Raw genomic sequence first — 21541 nt, 5'->3', positions numbered from 1 at the left:
TGGCCAGAGGGAGGGGTAGTGTACATAGTACACGGGGGAGGAAGGAGGGGGGAACGTGAGAAGGCACATATGTATATGAGCAAGAGATCAAACAGTGATCTGGTTCAACTTTATTCAGCAAAACAAATTAAAAAAAAAACTAAAAAAAAAAAAAAAACTTTTGAAAGAATGGTACTTAATATGGAAAAAGCAAATTATTGTGCTTTTTTTCTGCACCTAAAGCAACAGTGTGTAATGAAGTGTGCTGAGCCAATGGAAAGTATGCAGAGAAACTTAACTTGCTTCCACACACAGAAAAGCTGCACTACTTTCTTGTGTGATATCACGTACTGTGCACGGGCGCCCACTAATGGCAACATGTTTTCATGACGTGCACCAATTTACACTATTTCTTTCTTTATTAATCATATTTATTTTCATCTCATTTAAATTTCTCATTTAAATTGCAAATAATTTCCTTTCTTATTTTATTGTTTCTTAAAGATTTAAATGAATATAGGCACTAGTACACTGGAATAAATACGAGATTTTAAAAAATCCTTCCCTTATTCCTTTATTCGTTTCCTTTCTAGTTTGTACTTATTTGAACAATACCTGAAACTTGGTATTACAAGCACTTCCTGTGTCTGTTTGAATCTCTCTTTATGTAATCCCTAAATGTAAGCCACTTGGATAAAAGCATCTGCAAAATGACTAAATGTAAGTGTAAAATCGAGATATATGAATAAATGTAAAATGGTTAAATGAAAACATAAAAATGAACACATTTGACAACTTTCCTCTGCCTTTATAACTTTACCTTTAAACTTAATTTTTATTGTGAATTGTGCACTACATTCACTATCGCATCCCTCTAAATGGATGTCATATAGGAGATCATTAAAATTAGTGCCGTCAAATGATTAATCGCGATTAATTGCGTCCAAAATAAGTTTTTGTTTACACAGTATATGTGTGTGTGTGTGTGTGTGTGTGTGTGTGTGTGTGTGTGTATACTGTGTATATTTATTATGTATATATAAATACACACACATGCATGTATAAGAAAATATAACATTTTCTATTAAATATATTTATATGAATATAAATATGATGTAATTAAACATATTTTCAAAATAAAATATATATCTTTATATATATACAAAATAAATATACACTACACACACATAGGCTTTATTGTGTAAACAAAAACTTTTTTATTCAAATTTTGGATTTTTAATTGCATTAATCGTTTTACAGCACTAATTAAAATGCAATAAGCTATTTCTATATGAATAAAGTTTCAATATGAACTAATATTCCAACTCTCAGCTACTGTATATGGTGATCAGACCAGCCTGACTAAGCTAAATCAAGCAAATCCATTTGGCTTTTAAGAGTTTTGATGCCAGAAAGGGGGACACATTTGAATCAATATTCAAAATAGTGGTGATTTGATATAGGTTTTAATATAGTAACCTGTTTACATTTAGGTTTTCGAGAGAAAACTGAATAAAAAACAAGATACAACATACTGTTATTCGACGGCAGATAAGAGTCTTTCATTACTTACCCACCCCTCATCTGTTCAAACAGTTTTACCCCTTCACATAGACTATAAATCAGATCAGAAACTTTAAATGTCTAATCACTTCACAGTTGGTTAATTTAAATTAAAAAAAGTCCAAATTACAGTTGGATACAATAATAATACACTGAAATTCCGCGGGACGAAACGTATCCTAAAGTATCCTAAATGCCAGTTTTACAGTTTTATTTGAAATATTTATCATATTTATTTAACCTTTTTATTGCTGCAGTTTATTTTTAGTGTTTAGTATTTTTATTACACTTTTTCCTCTTTTATTGTTTATGTTCTCTAAATAAACAAAATTATTATTATATCAAGGCTAAAATGGCTTTATCATTAAATAAAAATTCGTAAATGTACCTATCTTTGTATTAGCCTTGCTGCCTATCCGATTGTGTCCGAGAGCATGTGGATACTTAACTGCAACAAAAGCAGTGGTTACTTTCTAAAGATCTGAAACTTTTACGGATCTCTTCATCAACACACCTCCTCAACTGTTATTTAAAAAGTTAAGCATTGCAACGTATTGTTTTTTTTTTTATTGTTCCTTGAATTATAATGATCAAAAAAAAATACCCGACTGTCTAACTCAAGATGTTACGCGATTAAAGCTGTAGGAACAAATGACTGAAAGCAGCGCGCGCATCTGGAAATGACGGAGGTATTTAAAGGAGACCTTCAGACAAGAACGTCCTGTTTTCTAAAAAATCTACCCACATCCATATGCATATACACTGCTGCCAAGGAGCTAAAGTGCAGCTAATTACATTAGCATGAAATGTCAAGCAATTACTTTACCTGGGTCTGCAGTCCGGAAAGATCTGGTGAGATTTACCTGGAAAACAAAATGAATATTTTTGAACAGGAAGTTGAACGCGCATCAAGTAGCCTCCTTCTCCATGAGTCTTGAGGGAGGAGAAACGACCCAATGCACAAGCATACAATGCTATTCTCTCTGTTATTAGACTAAAGGAAAAGTCGTCCTTATGACAGAGTTCTTAGGAGTTGGTCAAATGAAATCATAAAAAGTATAGATTCGTCGAAATAGGCTATATGTAAAATGTTTAAGTTCCCAAAATATATAGAATATATGAGAAGTTTTGGAAAGATTAAAGCCAATTTCGAGGTAACAGAATGAATCCATACAAAAAATAACTGTGGTTCTACAAAAAATAAATACTAATCTATGGCAACCAAAAAAATTGGTTTTGCTGTATAACCATCATTTAACAATGTTTTTGTAGTGAGATGGTAATCAGTACGCCAAAAACATGGTTACAACACTTTTATTACAAAGAGAGAAAAAAGAGAGAAAATGGAAAATGAATTAATGATAAACCCATTACACAAAATGTTACAAAAGGCCTGTTATTTCAAAGTCTTATAAGGTCACACACTGTAACTAACTATTGAGTCTGAAAACATAAAAGGAACAGGAAACTTTCATAAGAATTGGACTCAACCAACACATTCAGACATAAATAAACAGGGAAAGAACAGAAAAGAAACAAAAGGGTTCAAATGCTCTCCGTTCACAGCAGGTGATGACAAATGAGTGTTTCCTCATTGCTGGGGGAAGAGGGTCACAAGTGAAGACTTTTTTAAACTTTATGTGGCTGAAAGAGTGTAGAATGAGTGTAGAATACACAACCTCCATAAAAGAAAAAAAACAGCCGGGAAAATCAACTTGGACCCTTCACACCTGCCCACTTTCTCTTTGAAATGGCACTAAAGAGCACTGAACACCAAAAGCCCATTTATTATCTTAAATTCAATTCACTTCAAGTTTATTTGTATAGCGCTTTTCACGATACAGATCGTTGCAAAGCAGCTGTACAATATATGTTTCTACAATATATTTAGTTAAATTACATGTATGTATACACTATGCCTGTACCTTTTTTTTATGCACTTGAAGCTCCTGTCACCAAGACAAGTTCCTTATGTGTGTGTGTGGGGGGGGGGGGAGGTGTAAACGCTCTTTTTGACACTGCTGGTGGTGCACTATTAGAATCAGTTCATTTTTCCATTCAGACACCCTAAAATAATTGCATCGCAAATTATTTTTTTAAATAAAAAAATTTTAGAAGAAAAAAAATTGGCACACAGCTCATTAAATGTCACAAATAATCATCACTACATTTAAAAGTTAAATAGAAGAAAGAATGTTTTACATATATTTAACTGGTACATCATCTGACCTCTGATCATTTGATTTTTGTGTCCTGTATCTACTCAGACAGCTTATAAATATTGATCAGCCTCACATCAATGTTTATCATTAGTTTCAGGATTTAACTAATACACCTGGAGTGCAAGACATTGCATATGCAAATGAGAGGACCGAGAAGAGCAGGCCTATATAATGGGAAGAAAATGACAGAGAGCTCAAGAGAGGAAATCAGACTGCAAAGATTCAACCAAGACCTGTTAAAACCAGTTAAAATGACTCAAGGATCTAGACTGTACTTTGCAGGTAAGCAAAGTTCCCTGCAACATTTTACACTTTACTTCTCCTCCCTCGTTCTTTACATCCTCTTTTCCATTTTCTGTTCATGCTAACTGGACTTCAGATGACCCTAATGTTATTTTTGAAGGGTTTCTTTTTCTTTTTGCGTTTCAGTGGCTGTTCTGATGTGTGGGTTTGTCTCCATCAACGGTGTCGGTCTGAATGATTTACTGGAGCGAGCCTCTCAACTCTCAGACAAACTTCACTCTCTCAGCACCTCTCTCACTAATGACCTGGTCAGTCCCAAACACCCTTGTGTCGTATGCCCACTCACTGGGTTATCTGCAATATTTGACTTCAGTTTTATCCAAACAGGTATTTCTTTCATTGATTTGATGTTGCTTGTTTAATATTAACGTTGTTTTCCTCCACAGGATTCTCACTTTCCTCCGGTTGGAAGGGTAATGATGCCCCGTCCGTCGATGTGCCACACATCCTCTCTTCAGATTCCCAATGACAAAGACCAAGCCCTGAAAGTCCCGGTAAGAGCATGCTTTACTGCATCCATCCTCATCTCAAATCATCATATCAAATGTCATAAACTTTCTCCTGCACTCTCAGAAAAAAGGTATGACAACTGTAACTGGGGTGATACCTTTTCAAAAGGTACATGTTTCTTTATCTCTATACTTTTGTATCTCTGTAATATGTAAACTTTAGGTACTAATATGTACCTTTAAGATTTAAGATATGGACCCTTTTAGGTTTGAATGTGTACCTTGAAAAGGTATCACCCCTGTAACAACTTCCGTACTTTTATTTCTGAGAGTGTGTTCCAGCTTATTTTATTATTATTTTGTTATTTGAACAATTGTATAATAATTAAAAAAAAAAAAATATATATATATATATATATATATATATATATATATATACATTTATTGATAATTTAAATACAAATATAATTTTTATAGTATACAAATATATTATTAAATTGCTTAACTGTCACCCCCCCCCCCCCCTTTTTTTTAAAGTGCACTATCCAAACTTAAATTACTGTAATTTATGAACACTTTGGAATATAAACCTATCGTTGGTCTCTTTAAAAAAAAATTAAAGTATCAAAAAGTTATAGAAGTTTAAATGTACTGTAAATAAAATGTGCTATATTAATTTTATTTCATTTAATTTATTATAAATATTTTACATAACAGGTTTTACTCTAAATTTGGTATAAAATTAAAGCCTTGTGTCTAAATAAGTTATGTTACAAATTTGAAGTTAATATGAAAAAATCTGAGGTTCCTGTGAGATTTTATTTAGGGCGTCATACCACACACAGCCACTGGGAGTCATCAAAACTATTTTGAATTTTTCTCTAGATTCTTCTGTGAATTTTACTTCTATCTCAAAATAACATCCTGAGACTCAGACCTTTCCAATGATATGTTTGTTGCCAAGATTATAAAACGTTTTGGTTCTAGAAAAATGCATTATGTTTTATGACACTTGGCCCTGCCCACTAAGAGGGAGGTGACCGCCATTAGAATTTAAAGTACCATTTCCATGGTGAAGCAATGTCCGATTTCAAAATTCACAGGATGAATCTTGGGCTTCTAAGCTTTCAAATGATATATGATTTATGATGATTACTAAAAGATTTTATAGAGAAAAAGACAACAACAAAAAAAAAGAGTGCCAAGCGTCTCACAGGTGGGACGGTGACAGTTATGGGACTTTGATACTTTATATAAAACAAAATATACAAAAAACATAATTCATAAAAATGTTTAATAAAAAAAATGATGTGTTTAATTATAGAAGAAAAATAAATCTATATGAATCAAGCTGTTTTATCTGTTAAAGTCCTCTGAAGAGACCATCAGACCATGTTGAATAGATTAATTTAGGTTTTTATTCACATATGAGCAATAATCAAAATACATAAATAGAGTACATTATATGTGATACATGTGAACTCAATAGCCTCTCTGACTCACTGGTTCTTGCAGAATTACGAACATGCATTCGTGAAACCTCATTGGTTCAACAGTCTTATGGACTTGGAACAAATGAATTTACTTGATTCTTTTATTTTTTGGGTGAACTAACCCTTTAATGTGCAATGTACAGGCAAAACAGACAATCGGTGTTTGAAGTTTTATCTGATTGTGTGTGCAGGAGGATGAGCTGCTGTCTCTGGCTCGGTCTCTGCTGCTGGCGTGGTCCGATCCCCTCGCCCTTCTCTCCTCTGAGGCGTCCAGCCTGGCACATCCAGAACGCAACACCATTGACAGCAAGACCAAAGAGCTGCAGGACAACATCAACAGCCTGGGAGCAGGTCTGGAGCACGTCTTTAACAAGGTGATTGTACTTGAGAGAACATCTCACAGATTGTATATTGTGAATGGTGACTGTAGGAGGGAAGTAAAACTGAATGGTGTTTGGATAAAAACATTGAAGGAAATCTTTTTAAACAGGGTTGGGTTATTCATTGTCCCTGACCATGTTTTCTTCTCGACAGATGGACTCAACTTCAGACAACCTGTCCTCTCTCCCTTTTGACATCAACAGCCTCGGCCAGGATAAAACCTCCCGACTTGTCAATTTCCATTTCCTGCTGTCCTGTTTCCGCAGGGACTCTCACAAAATTGACAGTTTCCTAAAAGTTCTCCGCTGCCGGGCAGCCAAGAAGAGACCCGAGATGTGTTAGAGAGGAAATGCTGTGCTCTGCTTCTCTCAGTGTTTATGTGAAGTTAAAATGGCAGAGCAGTGAGTGATCTGAAAAATCACAACAATTCATGCCCTTTATTTTTTGTTTCTAAGGTGTAGATTTTTGACTCACTTTCTTATATGCTTACATTGAATTTGACTAATACAAAGATAAAAAATAAATAATTACACAAAAAGGCATTTGAATGGAATAAATTATACATTTGTATGAAGAACACATGCCCAAAATGTATTTGAATGTTTGACAAGCTTGACAACATTTGTATGTTATGGAAACTAATTTTTTTTATTAAGGAAATTATGTTGTATCTTTAACCACATTTAACATACTTTTCTGTAATGCAATATTTAAAGCCCTGCAGCAATATAAAAACATTTCTTTCAAGCAGATTTATATTGACTCTGACACTGTATACTTTATTTACAAATGTGGATAAGACTTGCCATTCATTGTTAGCACAGAAAGTGATTAAACCATATTGCTGGAAACTTGGGTGCTTCCTATACTAGGTAGCACTATAATAAGGCCATTTACATTGCAGTTCATAAATCTGCAACTTTAGGGAATAAAATCTGACTTTTTATATGGCTAATATATAAGCCAAATAAAATTATCATTTTTTAACTAATAGACTTATATCTTCTGAATGCAAAATCCAAACTTGACGAAATACACATAGACCAGAGGACATTCTGAGGATGCACATCTGAACAGGTCCTGTCAGATTCTGCTCATAAGAGGTGCTACAACTTGCAAGAATGGCATGTATTTCTGCAAACTGGTTTATCACAACATTTCTTATAAATTGAGATTCAAGAATTTGCAGTATAGCACTTTATACTGAAACAGATAAACGGCAATTGAATCACCTAGTCATGCACATATTGGTGCTTGGACCTTGATGATTAAATGTTTTGTTGTTGTTGTTTTCCAAACTATTTTTCATTACATTTATTGTAGCAGTTGTGGTTGCAATGCATTGCAATGGGATCAATGTGTTGTTTCATAATGAGAAACAAGAAACGTTGATGTGACACAACACACCACATTTCCCCCATGTCATAAAAACCAATGATATATAAACACAAAACAAAGACCTGCTGAATCTATTGAGTTCCAGTGGATGGGGCTCTTGAGAAACCTGTGGAGAGTTTGTGACATCTTCAGATGGAGGTGGAGCATCCAGTCAGAGTATAAATGTGCTGCTCACATTTCCTTATAGCAGAAAAAGCAGAGCACAGAGACTAAAAGGTACTGTAATATCTTTTCTAGAAAAAGCTATGAAGAACATTGCAAAGATAAATTACTTTTTAACTTTGAATACTTGTTCAGCAGCAGGCTACATATTATAATTCTGACTTGCAAATATGTTCATTATTTTTCTTTGTCAGTGAAAGGCTGGACATGGAGCAGCTGACAATTATTCTGTTGGGAAAGCAAGGAGCAGGGAAGAGTGCATCAGGAAACACTCTTCTGGGTTGCCCTGCATTTCACACAGCGCCCAGCTCAGAGCGAGTCACTCGAGCTTGTTCAATGAGCATCTCCACTGTGGACAAGCAAAAAATCTATGTGATTGACACTCCAGGATGGTGTGATTCTTCTCAGTTTGAGACTGAAATGAAACAGAATATCATTGAATTTGTTAACATGACCAGGCCACATGTGTTTCTCTTACTGCTGCCTATTGGCAGGTTTACCAATGAAGAGGTAACAACAGCCATGAATATCCTGAAGGAGTTTGGGGACGAAGTCATCAAATACATGATTGTGCTGTTCACCAAAGGGGATGAGCTGGAGGAGAGACCTATTGAAGACTACCTGAAAGAACTTCACTCAGATTTGAAAAAATTAATTCAGGTATGTGGAGGAAGATACCACGTCTTTAACAACAGAAACAAAAAGGATCACCAGCAAGTGTCTTCACTCCTAAAAAAGATGAATGAGATTGTGGAGAAGAATGAAGAAAAACGTTACACCGAAGCTATGTTTAACAAGAACAAGAAACAGTGTAGGAATGAAGCAGAGAATTCAGAGGCAGAAAATAGAAAAAGTCCTGCTGAAGATGAAAAAGGAGATGATTGATGATGAGTATTTGTGATGATAACCAAAAGGAAAAAGAAAAAGGACAAACAATGAATGACAGAGAGGAGCTTGAAATGTTAAAGCAGAAGATGGATGAGCTCACTAAAACCATCCAAGAGAATGAAATAAAGCACTTGAAAGATAAAAAAAACAGCTGATGGCAAACGTAAAAACGTAAATAAAATTGAACACGATACACTTTCAAGTATGTCCGAAAACAAAACAAAAAAGGTGAATCTTTATTCATTTAAAGTAATTTTTTGTCTAACACAGAAGGCTTTAATGCAATGCAATTTGGCACTTTTCATCATTTGAACAATAAAAAAAATCTACATCTAATTTAAACAATCTGTCTGTCCCATATGATCACGAGTTATCACAGATTCTGAGAAAGGGTCCTGTTTCAGTTGGAAATTAAACTATTATCTTGTGTATTACATTGTTCTTATAATATATATACACACTAAAAAATGTTGGGTTAAAAATAACCCAACAAGTAACCCAAATATGGGTTGGTATAGCACCTTCCCATCTGTGGGTTATTTCAACCCAACCCATTGGGTTAAAACCCTGTTGGGTTAAAAGTTACCCAACAGTTGAGTTCATTATTTATATTAATTAACATCAGTATTTTTATAAAAAATTACTTAATACAACCATATTTTGAAACTACTTTGGGTAACAATTTACTTGAAGGGGTGTGCATAAGACTAACATGACACCTTCATAATCATGCTATGACACACGTCATGAATATGAAGGAGTTTATATGCATGTTTATGACAACTGTCATTAAGTGTCATTCGCTCAATCATGACATTTTTAATGCCTAACGTGTCAGTGTCTTTGTCATGACAACTTGACATTACCAAGACAACGCAACTTGTCAGTGTCCTGGTAATGACAACTTGACATTACCAAGAAAACATAACCTGTCATAAATCTGTTATAAAATATGACATAGCAGATTAATTATCAAATTTAAGAAACTACTTAGCTTTATGGGTTAACAGTACATTAAACTGTCATGTGGTTGGTTTTGACTGTCATGAGGCCGGCATTATAATTGTGTCATGAATTTATGACCAGTTTTTTTTCCTTCAGTGGTACAAATTGAATTTGTCATTAAAATGTCATTAAGCGTTAATAATCTGTCAAATAGTTTTATAACAGTGTCATGAATATTTTTCTGCAGTGGTACAAGTTTTTATTTGTCATTAAATGTTAAGTGGTATTCCTATATGGTCAAATAATGTTAAATACCTTAACAAAATGCAACAGACACGTCAAAAGATTTTACTTAACTTTATGTATGTGCACAATCGTAAAAAACTGACAAGTAACAGAACTTGCTCTTCCTCACACAGAGGGTTCTGACATAGAATGAAAAAAATATACAAATAAAATAATAATAATTACCTGTGCTTCCTCAAAAAGAGGGTTACAAAATAATCTCAACACATATATATATTGTTTTGGAGGGAAAACAACAGGATAACTTTTTTAGGAGAAGAAAAAAAATTAGGTGTACTTATACATTATTGGGATGAGTTGTCCACTTTTTGTCTTTGCTGTGATCGTTTCAGCCATCAAATGTATCAGGATATGTGATTGCTAGTTCAGCAATTATAGCTGTTCTTGCAATTGTGTTGCGGTCAACATTAATCTTGGCAAAGGCCTTTTTCATGGATCCAAACTTGGTGAATCTCTTAAGGGCATTCTTGTAGCGGCGGATGATTCCCTCTGTTGTGGTCATTGAACAAAAAAATAACCAATACAAACAAATAAATAAACTAGGGCTTTCAAAAGTATTTATTGTGATTAAGTATTTTAATCAGTTGACAGTCCTAATTAATACAAATATTAAAGAGACACTTGCAGTCAAAGTAGTTGCAGTTGAAGTAGGTTTAATTTCAGCTAATGTTCTTTAAGATGCCAGACATCCCACTCTGCGATTTCTCGGCATCCGGGAAACGCTATCGAAATGCGGGAGGTTCTGGGACAAGTGGTATGCCTGAGAAGCTTCTGTAAAATGGTGAGTAACACGTGTCTTCTGGGAGATGTTTGAGGTGGCGGAGTGGAAATGTGAGTTTTGGGAATTCCTGGCAATTGTCTTTCATTGTTACAGATATGTAATAGCAAATGCGTTTAATCGTGTCAGCTTCTTTTCAGGCAACAGCAGATATGAAAGAATTATACTTAACCTGCTGGTTCACTGTGCATTCTCCTTTCAATTTACAAGAACCAGCACAGTAAGCTGTGTCCTTTCATATCTGACAGCCTAAATCAAACATAACCAGCCTGGATGGAGGATGCACACTGAATCAGTGTGGAAATTACTGTCTGTTCTTGTCTGCTTTAAAGGCTAAATATAGGATTATTTATTATGAAACATTTTGTTTTCATTTACCCATCCTCATTTCATTCAAAATCTGTATGAATTTCTTTTTTCTGTGAAACACAAAAGAAGATATTTTGAGAAATGTTTCAGTGTTGTTTTTGTTTTTAGTCCATATGGAAGTTAATGGCAGCCAAAACTCTTTGTTTACAAACATTTCTCAAAATATCTTATATCCAGAAAAAACGAAAGTCAAATAGGTTTTGAACATCATAAATGAGAGAAAATTATGACAGAATATACATTTTGGCTTAAACTTCAGTAATGGGCAACTTTAAAAGCATATGTCCTGGTGTTCTTAAAACAGAGTGCATCAATTTAAATGCATGTTGCAAAATAAAAGCCAAGTACTTGGCTATATATATATATATATATATATATATATATATATATATATATATATATATATATATATATATATATATATATATAAAATCCATGATGCAATAACAGCAAAAACATAAATAATATGTATTATTATTATTAGACAGAATTTTGCACACAAAAAAAAAAAACTAAATTAAACATGTTTACTTTGGTATGGAGAACTGTGTAAAATTACTTGTATTTGGACTGGTTGCAATTTTACTATTGGGACAACACTATTATGCTACAATTACCAAAAATACAATATCAACAAAATAATAAAAATAGGAAATATGATGTGCCACAATCAGCCAAATACAGATTGAAAAAATGCTGGCAATCTGCTGACAAAGTGGCTAGAACACTAAGCTAGGTTTTAATTAAGGACTGGTTGTTAAAGTATTAACACAAAAATGACTTACATAATTTCCTCGGGGAATGTTTGACTGTCTTCTTTCTCTTTGGGCCAACAGGGACCTCATCCACATCTTGTTGTAGGCCCTCATTCGCAAACGCATCATCCACAACTTGTACTTCTTCTTTACCTTCCTTGGCCTCCATCACTCCACCATGTGCTCTTTTGCATGAACACCAGGTCATGTCAGCTACATTCGTAAACTACCAGTTCTGTACAACTTTGGCTAGAACAGTAAAGACTGATGATGTCAATGTTCCTAAATAAATACAAATGTTTCATGTTTAGCTTACCTCAAATAGAGAACTTCGTGGGTACTTCGTTTCTTTGATGCTCCTGTATGTTGTCCGTGTGGTATGTTATATGACAATTATAAATGTGGGACAGTCAGGTACGCATGTCGCGCGCATCCAGTAGGCGCCAAAATTTAAAGTGGCACGACATTTGAATATGGAACAGGACAGAGGCTGGTTGGGTTGTTGGCTTAGAAAGCAGTTACAGATGACGCGGTTATTGCAAGAACTCCTAAAAAATATTAGAAGTTATGATAACACGAAAAAAAGAAGAATAGTTAGGATGCAGTGTCCAAAATGCAATCGAGTTTTTACAGCTTAAATACAAATACATTAAAGATTTGTAGTGTGTGAATTATACTTGTGTATTTATCAACATCAACTCAGCCCTGAATATTGCAATATACAGACTCCATTTTCAGAATTCACCAGAAAATTTTTTTGTTAATGTGCCAAACAGTGGTAGAAAAGTTTTTACAACAATGTCATATTATACTATTTGAATCAAAATAAAGAGGGGGCTAGTTTTGTTTCGCAAAGGGTTGTTTGCTTTTACCCAGTTCAGTGACAGGAAATTATGCAGGCAAGGCCATCAATGCAAAAACAGTACAATTTTAAGTGTCTCTAATTAGGTGTTTTAATATGTGTTCCTTCCCTACAGGTTTGCACAAGTTTTGCAGTTGAAGCAGCTTGCCATGATCAATGACGGTATAGCAGGAAGCTCGAAGACACTGACAAGAATGACAAAAGTACTCAGAAAGGTTGTTGCATTACTTATCAGTTGTAAAAAATGTGAAAAATATTATTTCAGGGTTTGATAAGTCCAAACCCACTGTAGACAACTGGATTCAGCATTGCTACATATTTATTTGGTGCACTCAACTTTATAAAATTCCATACTAAGAAATTGTAACAGTCAACTTGTGATGTGTTATTTCTGTATTTGAAGGTGTGCATTGCTGCCCTCAAGAGACTGAGGATCAGAGGAATGAGAATTGGTGGTCAACATCGATTTGTTGTTATCGATGAGAGGAAATTTGCTTACAAACGAAAGGTAGGCTGTTTATTTGCATGCATCCCTACTTAAACTTTACTTGACATGTATCAGTTTTTTCATGTTAGTGCAGTGCCTGTCTGAGATTATGTAAAGAGAGATGACGGGAGATTTTACTGTAAACAACTGACTTAAGCCACTTTAGATGAAATCAACTGAAGAGAAAAGAAGACATTAAATCTCTGAAGATCTCAGCAGAGGAGGATTAAACAACTCCACAAACACCATTACCAGCTTCACTTATTACTAGCCACACTGACTTTATTTCTGTCATAATCAAAAGGTCTTTTTGAGAATTAATGGAGGTTTAGATGTTGATGGTTTGTTTATTGTGTACTTACCATGATGAGTGTTGACTTTTGCTGTGCTCTTGCCCTTGACATTTGAACATTAGTTTTTCTCTGACTGCTTTACCTCTGTGTTTATAAAGCACAACAGCTATAGCATAAAATACTGAGAGAAAAATGATCTGGCGTTTATGGCTCTGTATTGATGATGTCATCAATGGATCTTACAAGGCTGTACCTCACTTTTTTCACGTTAATCTGTTCTCAAGCAATCATGTGGGTCATTTCTTATGAATGATTATTAATCATACACATATGATATCAAAAAGCATTGTTATAATTTGAACAGTTTAATAGTATATACTGCATAGAAAGTTTTATAAATGCCATGTTATTTTCTCACACACAGACATCAACAATCGGCGTATGAATTGTATTATTTTCTTTTATTTTTTACCATGTGCTTTTATTTTTGTTGTTGTTTTTTGATGTGACTTTTTAGTAGCTTGATTTGTGATGTTTAGAGTTTATCTGTTTATCAGAATATTTTGTTTGTCACCATTGTTGAGGTTCATATGCTGACTCTTGATATATGTGTGTGTTCCTGTAAATTTAAAAGTTTTGTGATTCGTAAAAATACGTAAAACACAAATGATCTGATCTCATGACATCGCGTTGTAGCATCATACTACTATTACAACCAATTCTTCATATTCAGAGAACAGACTCTAGTCAGTAAATCAGTAACTAGACATTGATACCCCATCATCAAAACACAACCATTGATACCAGAGTATATTGTTTCTTGGCTTTTATTGCCCTTACAAGCAAGTATAAAGACATGTTAAAGAAATAAGGAGTCAAGAGCCCAACTACAGAAAGCACTAATCACGATCATGGTAACTTCAAATGAAATATTGTCAATACATCATCAACATGAACAAAAAAGTACAATTCTGTGATTTGCTTTGTTTGATTTTATGTGTTTTTGCACATAATGCTATAGTGGAGATATGTTGTTAGTGTTTAATGTTCTGTTGGGATTTAAAGGGTTTCTGTTAAGTTTTGTGTTTCACCATTGTGTTGAAGAGTAGAGCCTGTGCTTCAGTCCAGGATGAGCAGGAAAACACTGATGTTATGCTGCATGTTGCTTTATTTAAAGACAGTGACTGTGTAGTTGTTGATGCATTGATGATGTTTTTAAGTTTTTCAACTTGTTCGTGTGATGATGATCACTAGTAGGATTTAGTTAAACTGATGTTTCTAGTTAACTCATAAAGTCTTTTTCTTAGTGGATTCAAATGAAATAATCTCACAGTATAAATCAGGTGTCACCAATCTCAGTCCTGGAGGGCCGCTGTCCTGCAGAGTTTAGCTCCAACCCCAATTAAACACACCTGAACCAACTAATCAAGATCTCACTAGGCATACTGACTTTCAAACAGGTGTGTTGGAGCTGGTTGGAGCTAAACTCTGCAGGACAGCAGCCCTCCAGGACCGAGGTTGGTGACCACTGCTTTAAATATTTAATGGCAATTGACCAATCAATTTCCTCAAACGAAATGAGTTATCAGGTTTTTATTCAGCACATTATTAATAAAAGTAACATACTGTAAAGATTACAGTAAAGAACTGTAAATTCACAGCTGCTCGTTTTGTTGCTTTTACAGGTGTGCTGTATAATTTTACAGTATAATTGTAGTTTATGATTTACAGTACTCTTGTTAAATTTACAGGCTTACTGGCAACCAAAATTGCCAGTACGTTGCTGTAAATTCTACAGTTAATTTTTTACAGTGTACAAAAGACAAAAAGGTCAGAGGAAAATAACTCGAAAATGAAGTGTTACGATCAGACAAGTAATAAAACCTGCGTTAATATTAGAAAAGTTTTGTAGCGCTGGAGAGACGTTAGAGACCGCTAATGCATGGAAACAGGCGCCAAGGCTGATACTGTATGTTTACAGTATATAGCTGCTGTGTATGTCCTTATAAGACAAAACCCATCAGTCTTATGTGTTGAGATTGCAATGCAAAAATGTGTATATCTTATTTAGTTTGAAAACATACAATATATTAAGAAATAAATATACCCTTCATTTAAAATCAGACAATAAGTCCGTAAACAAAATATATTGAAATCAGGTTAGGATGGCATTCCGCTAATCTACAGTAAGTTCCATTAAAAAGAAATACAATCCAAAATATTTTTTATGTTGTACTATATGAAAGCTTTTGTACAGTAAAATATGAAATTGAAACAATATTTTGTTGTAAGGAAATTAAATTATGAAAATGGAAACATTTAAGAAATAAATATGCATTTGCACCTGTTGGGCAATTATTTGTTATCAAGCCAGGTATGAAGGATCGGTCTATTAACTGTCCAAGAGGACTGGATTCCAATGATTAAAGAAAAAATACAGCACAACCCTTATTAAAGAATTTATCTTGTTTTATTTCTTATTTTAGTAACATCATGGCCGATGTGGCAACACTTGGCGGCATAAACGCCAGTGGATCTTCGGGATGCTAGAGGTTGATAGTCTTTCCAGAAGACCCATTCTGAAATCAAGGGCCGCTCAAGGCAAACACTTATAAGCCAAATTCAACAAATTATCAGACCTAGAACATCAATCCTTACGGATGAATGGTGTGCCTACAACAGACAGCTTTCCCAGTACTGATATTGTCAGTATTCTGTCTGCCATAAAATACACTTTGTTGATCCAGGGACTGGTGCTCATACTCAGCATATTGAGTGTAAGGGAAACAGGTCAATTTAGCTCAAAGGGAATCATTTAAGATTTTAAAGGGAATTTGAACAGAATCACTGTTTCACGGCTGTTCACGGAGACGCGCCTGCGGTTCAGTGAACGAGCCGTTTAACATCAAATCTGCACTGGATACTAATATCCAAACTATAGTGAAAACACTATCAATTAGCACAGTAACAAGATCGGCAATTTAAGACATTAACTTGTAAGCACAAAACACAAGATACTTCTCTTTTCAATACGAATAAGGCTTTATTCGATAAATCTAAGACATATAAACTAATCTAACACATAAACGCACACACACACACATTCACACAAGTTGCAGGAAGATTGAAAGTTAGGAAAAGATGAGTTTAAGATAATGGAAATATGGAATCCCAAGTTTACAGCAATACGTTAAATTGCATAGACATGAACAACCATCAATCACATAATTAGCGCTCCCATTGAGTTCCTCAATGAGGTTAAAATTATATTAGATACACCAGCACAACAAATATCTGGGAATACGTTGCCTTCGTTTGCTGTGAAAGGGACTCCAGTTGAAAGGGGTATCCCGGTGTCGCTGATTGGCTGGAAGTTCAGTTGGCTGAAGTGACGTCTTGGGGAGCCTGTGCTCGGGCGTTGGCTGAAGCTGGAGTTGTGTGGCTGGTTGGAGTTCAAACGCGCAGACAAGGTCGACGTTACAAAACTTAACTCAGAACACGAAACTCTCAAACGGAAAAAGAAAAGAAATAAAGTTTGACGAGACTAGGTTGTGTTCCTTCTCATCATGGCATAGTAGCAACAGGCAGGCCGAAGCACGCAGGAACCGCGCTCAAACAGTGATGACTAAACCGCATGGCTAGAAGCTACAAGCTAGCAGAAGCATAGCTAGAGACTAGAAACAGACATGGCTAATAGCAGCAGCAAGGGACTAAAAGCAGACTAAAAGCAAGGCATGACTGATAGCACAAGCAATGCTCGAACTAAAAGCCAAATTTCATGGGGTCCAAAGTATTTAAACTTCCTTGTTGGCCACCCCTCAAATGTTGCCTTGACCAATCAGATATGGTCTTGGGTCTGGGGTATCATAAATCATTTGTTTATCTTACCAAGCATGTGGTTCTTGCCTCACAGGGTCTAATTTTGGACATGATTCCTAAAACATGATTATGATATATTTTACAAATAAATGATTGTCAGGACAACATCAAGCAAGAAAATTCGATTATATCAATACTAGACATGACTATGTATCCTATAGTTATCAAAAGACATACACAATAAGTGATTATACATGATAGTCAAATGTGTGGGTTACACATAAATGAATATGGAGTTAAGCAATGAAATGATTCATTTATAAGTCTTTTTGAGTTCATTCTGGTCCATATATAATGTACAAAAAGCAGTTTCTTTGCCATTCTCTGGCAAAGGGACTTTTCTGTGAAGACAAAGGTTTAAAATCCTTCCCCCTTTGGAATTTCAGTCTGGTTTCACTGGCTGGGGGGCAAGTCAATGCAAGTATTTAACTTGATCTCCTGGGTTTACATGTGATGTCCAGCGTTGCATTTCAATCACGAACAATAAATTTGACAATCTCTTCTTCGAATTAAAATTGTCAATAATTGTTCTATTGGTGTTAATGTTGAAAGCTGTTGTGTGAACAAGTTGGTTGGTTGGTTATCTTGCTTGGTTCTTGTGGCACTAGAACTGATTTATGACTTCCTGAGGAGTTCGGCTCTCGTTTCAATGCACACAGCTCTGATAGACTCTTTGATTTGTCTGGTTCGACTCATTTCTGCTACATGAGCGTGCATGGCAGAATTACAAGTTGGAAATATGGTGTCGTAGAGGAAATCGTACTACTGAGTCACTGGAAACTCACCTCAAAATGATAGAGTGGCACCACTGGTTAGTTGTACGCCATTATGATGGTGTCTTAGGTAGACTTATTTATGATGTAAAAGAGCATGTCAAGACAATATAAATGTGTGGGATGCTGTAATTAACTGTTTTTGCAGTGATATGGACCAAATGCTGCATTGCTAAACCCCCACCATTGCACTGTTTTAATTCAATTTTGGGTGTATCGTTCTCCAAATACAATAAAATATAATTTTAGCAATTTTAATTATTATTATTATTGGATGATTGATTTCATTTCTCTTACACCGATTCATCTTCTTTAAGACATTTGAAATTGTTCTATTATCTAAAAAAAAACATGAAATTAAAAATATTCATGACGCTGTTATAAAGCTATTTGACAGATTATTAACACTTGATTACATTTTAATGACATATTAAATGTGAACCACTTTACTTGAGGTCAAGAAATATATTCATGACACCGTGTAAATATATTCATGACACCGTTATAAAACTTTATGACAGATTATTAACACTTAATGACATTTTAATGACAAATTAAATGTCTACCACTTTACTTGAGGTCAAGAAATATATTCATGACACCATATAAATATATTCATACTGACCTTTTATACTGATGATCAATAAAATAAAAATGTTTTTTTACTCATTACAAAATACAACGTTTTTTAGGAGGAGACAGTGTGCAGAAGAAACTATTAAAGACTGTGTGCTACAAAAACTCTCAAATATGAGCAGAGGTCTTTGGGTAGTAGATGTCATATACAAAGAAATGTTTGAAACACAGATCGACTGCTTGTAGTATCGTCTCCTGTTCCATTGCCTCCCTGTTTAAAATAATAAAAACTTGGGAGGAGTTTTCCTTTTCACCAAGCACCAGGACATGTAGATTCTGGCTTGTCTCGTGATTCAAGTACAGCACTATATTAGTGCTAGGGCTGTCAAAATTGCTAAAAAATGACGTTTGAATATTCCCTCTAAAAAATACACGAATATTTACACAAAAACAAGGAAATCAAATAATGGCCAAGACTGCAGACCTCAAGCTCTCTCACCCTCATGTTCTCTGCACATAATGGTTTAAATGAACAAACAAATTTTTGTGCAAGCAATTTAAGATCGTGACTGTTGTCCCAAATATAGCAGGCTTCATTCAGTGAAACAAATATTATTCAAATATTATTAATATTAATTTAAGTTTTACAGCATATAGAATTGACATTGAATGCTCCGAGCGAGCTGTGCTTTGGTAAACATGGAACTTTTCGTTGACATGAAACAATAAATAATCAAACCTCGGATCCATTGCTTGATAGAACACCCCGAAGCCTGCCCCATCCGCGATACTGATCGGTCTCATGTCCTTACAAATGAACGAAATTATTTTATCCGTTATGGCCTCTTGTCGTGTTGCAGACAAAGAGTTTGCGGCGGGCGATGCAAAGTAACGTTAAGTGTCAAGACATGACTGTTTAGCTGGAGTTCCACACATTATAAAATGCTCATTTGGGTGCATATTTTTGAGATGTGACCTCATGTTGCTAGTGGTCGAATGGTATGCTAACTGTAATCTTAAATAGCTTGCATACAACTTTATCTCGCGGGTCAACAATTTTACCTAATTTTCTCTGCTGCGGTCGAGTTGGCTCTGCACTTGTTGGTATCTTTCATGAATACACGTCAACTTTCAGCAGTGATGCTGTGCCAGACAGTGCGACTCCTGTGAGGCTGTGACCTGTCCCTGAATCCTCAGGCGCGCTAGCGTGCCGACTCGCAAAGCAGACAACCACGCCTCTACTACCGCGGGCCTTTTTTTCCACATTTTTTTTTTATTTTTTATTCGAAAAATAATTTTCACCTTCGAAATTTGTTTTTTTTTAACTATTCGAATACATATTCGAATTTAGAATATTCGTTGACAGCCCTAATTAGTGCCAACCTTAAAAGAATTTAAAAAAAAAAAAGTTCAGTTAACATGCATTATGATGATATTTCATTGATACACTCACTTTACAAATGAGTGAATTTAAATGAGTTAAAAGCTATAGCGAATTTAAATTGGTTAAAGTGATAATTCACCCAAAAATGAAAATTCTGTCATCATTTTTTTATTCAAAATATCTTCTTGGAACTATTTGTATTGTACGTGTGTCTTATACAAAATAAATAAAGGGGACTTGACTACACAGGGGACTGTAATTTTAAGTGTTGCTTCTACTTACAAGTTGAATGTCAATGAAGGACCGCTTCATTTCCGTGTGTGATGTGCACACCATTTTTCCATTTGCGTGGTATGGTCCAGATGGCAGGAAGGGTTTTAAAGACAATTTCTGCACGAAAGCCTTTAAATGACAAAAGTATAGAAATTTTACAGACAAGTAAAAAAAAAAAAAAAAAAAGCTGAGCTTACAGTTTAATTTTTTTTCAGTCTCTGTGGGGATCTATCATTTGCACTAAGAGACAGACTAAACCAGTTTTCACTCCCTCCAGAAAATTTGGCTATATTTGCGGCTAATGTGAGTAAATTTGACCACCCTTTACCCTTTGACTGATTTGGACTTGTAGGGAGGAACAAAAGTACACTGTAAATGAAAGGAATGCAACAATACACTTATTTCACCTCATTTGTCTTTTTTCATAATTTTTGGAAGTCATAGGTCTAAGTAAAATTGAAAATGTATGTATCATTAATTTAAATAGGTTAACTTACTTACCTTGAAATGTTTCAGTTAACAGTCAGACATTCTATTGTTGCATTTTTTCCTTCACGAAAACAACACATTTAAAATACGTCAATCAATCTAGCTTCATAAGAGAAACAACTGCTGTACTTATAGGGCAATCTGATAGATCCATGACAATATTCAATATGAATAAATCATAAAAACACTTTTACAGTACAATTAATTAGTGCTGGTGCGCTAAGACGAATATGGCTTCTGTTTTACGCTCCCCTCTTAAAGGTTTGTTGTAGGAGTAACGTAAAGTTAAGTAAATTTGGGGCACTGGTATACATTTTCGCTGAAAGAGCGGATTACCTCACGACTGCGCGCTTTTCTTTCGTCTGGGTTTTGAACTTTTATAACAGAAAATTGAAGGATCATTCAAACGATTCTCAAGGAGTCTGTTGTCTGTCGCATGACTGATGTGTGAGAGCCATAGACAGTAAAAGAAATGGACACAGCGACCCCATTGGAACTCAATTGAGACAAATGAAGCCCAGTTTTAGCGTTTTT

General features: G+C 34.8%; 1 protein-coding gene across 1 annotated transcript; it reads left to right on the top strand.

Annotated features, from left to right (window-relative positions):
* Positions 1–3931: 3931 nt before the first annotated feature.
* LOC113047670 (prolactin-like) lies at positions 3932–7140 on the top strand. Its single transcript, XM_026209010.1, has 5 exons — positions 3932–4046; positions 4194–4315; positions 4454–4561; positions 6201–6383; positions 6544–7140. The coding sequence occupies exons 1-5, from the start codon at positions 3947–3949 to the stop codon at positions 6730–6732; spliced, it is 702 nt and encodes a 233-aa protein (XP_026064795.1). The 5' UTR covers positions 3932–3946; the 3' UTR covers positions 6733–7140.
* Positions 7141–21541: the final 14401 nt, after the last annotated feature.

Source organism: Carassius auratus, chromosome 28 (genome assembly GCF_003368295.1).
Source record: "Carassius auratus strain Wakin chromosome 28, ASM336829v1, whole genome shotgun sequence".
Taxonomy (NCBI): domain Eukaryota; kingdom Metazoa; phylum Chordata; class Actinopteri; order Cypriniformes; family Cyprinidae; genus Carassius; species Carassius auratus.
The sequence above is the reverse complement of the archived record's forward strand: the minus strand, read 5'-3'. Positions and strand labels throughout refer to the sequence as shown.

Bases quoted from the DNA above. Each gene is read 5' to 3' on its own strand.
- LOC113047670 (XM_026209010.1), top strand. From the start codon at position 3,947: ATGACAGAGAGCTCAAGAGAGGAAATCAGACTGCAAAGATTCAACCAA. The intron at 4,316-4,453 runs GTCAGTCCCAAA...TTTCCTCCACAG, and splicing joins CCTCTCTCACTAATGACCTG to GATTCTCACTTTCCTCCGGT. The intron at 6,384-6,543 runs GTGATTGTACTT...TCTTCTCGACAG, and splicing joins TGGAGCACGTCTTTAACAAG to ATGGACTCAACTTCAGACAA.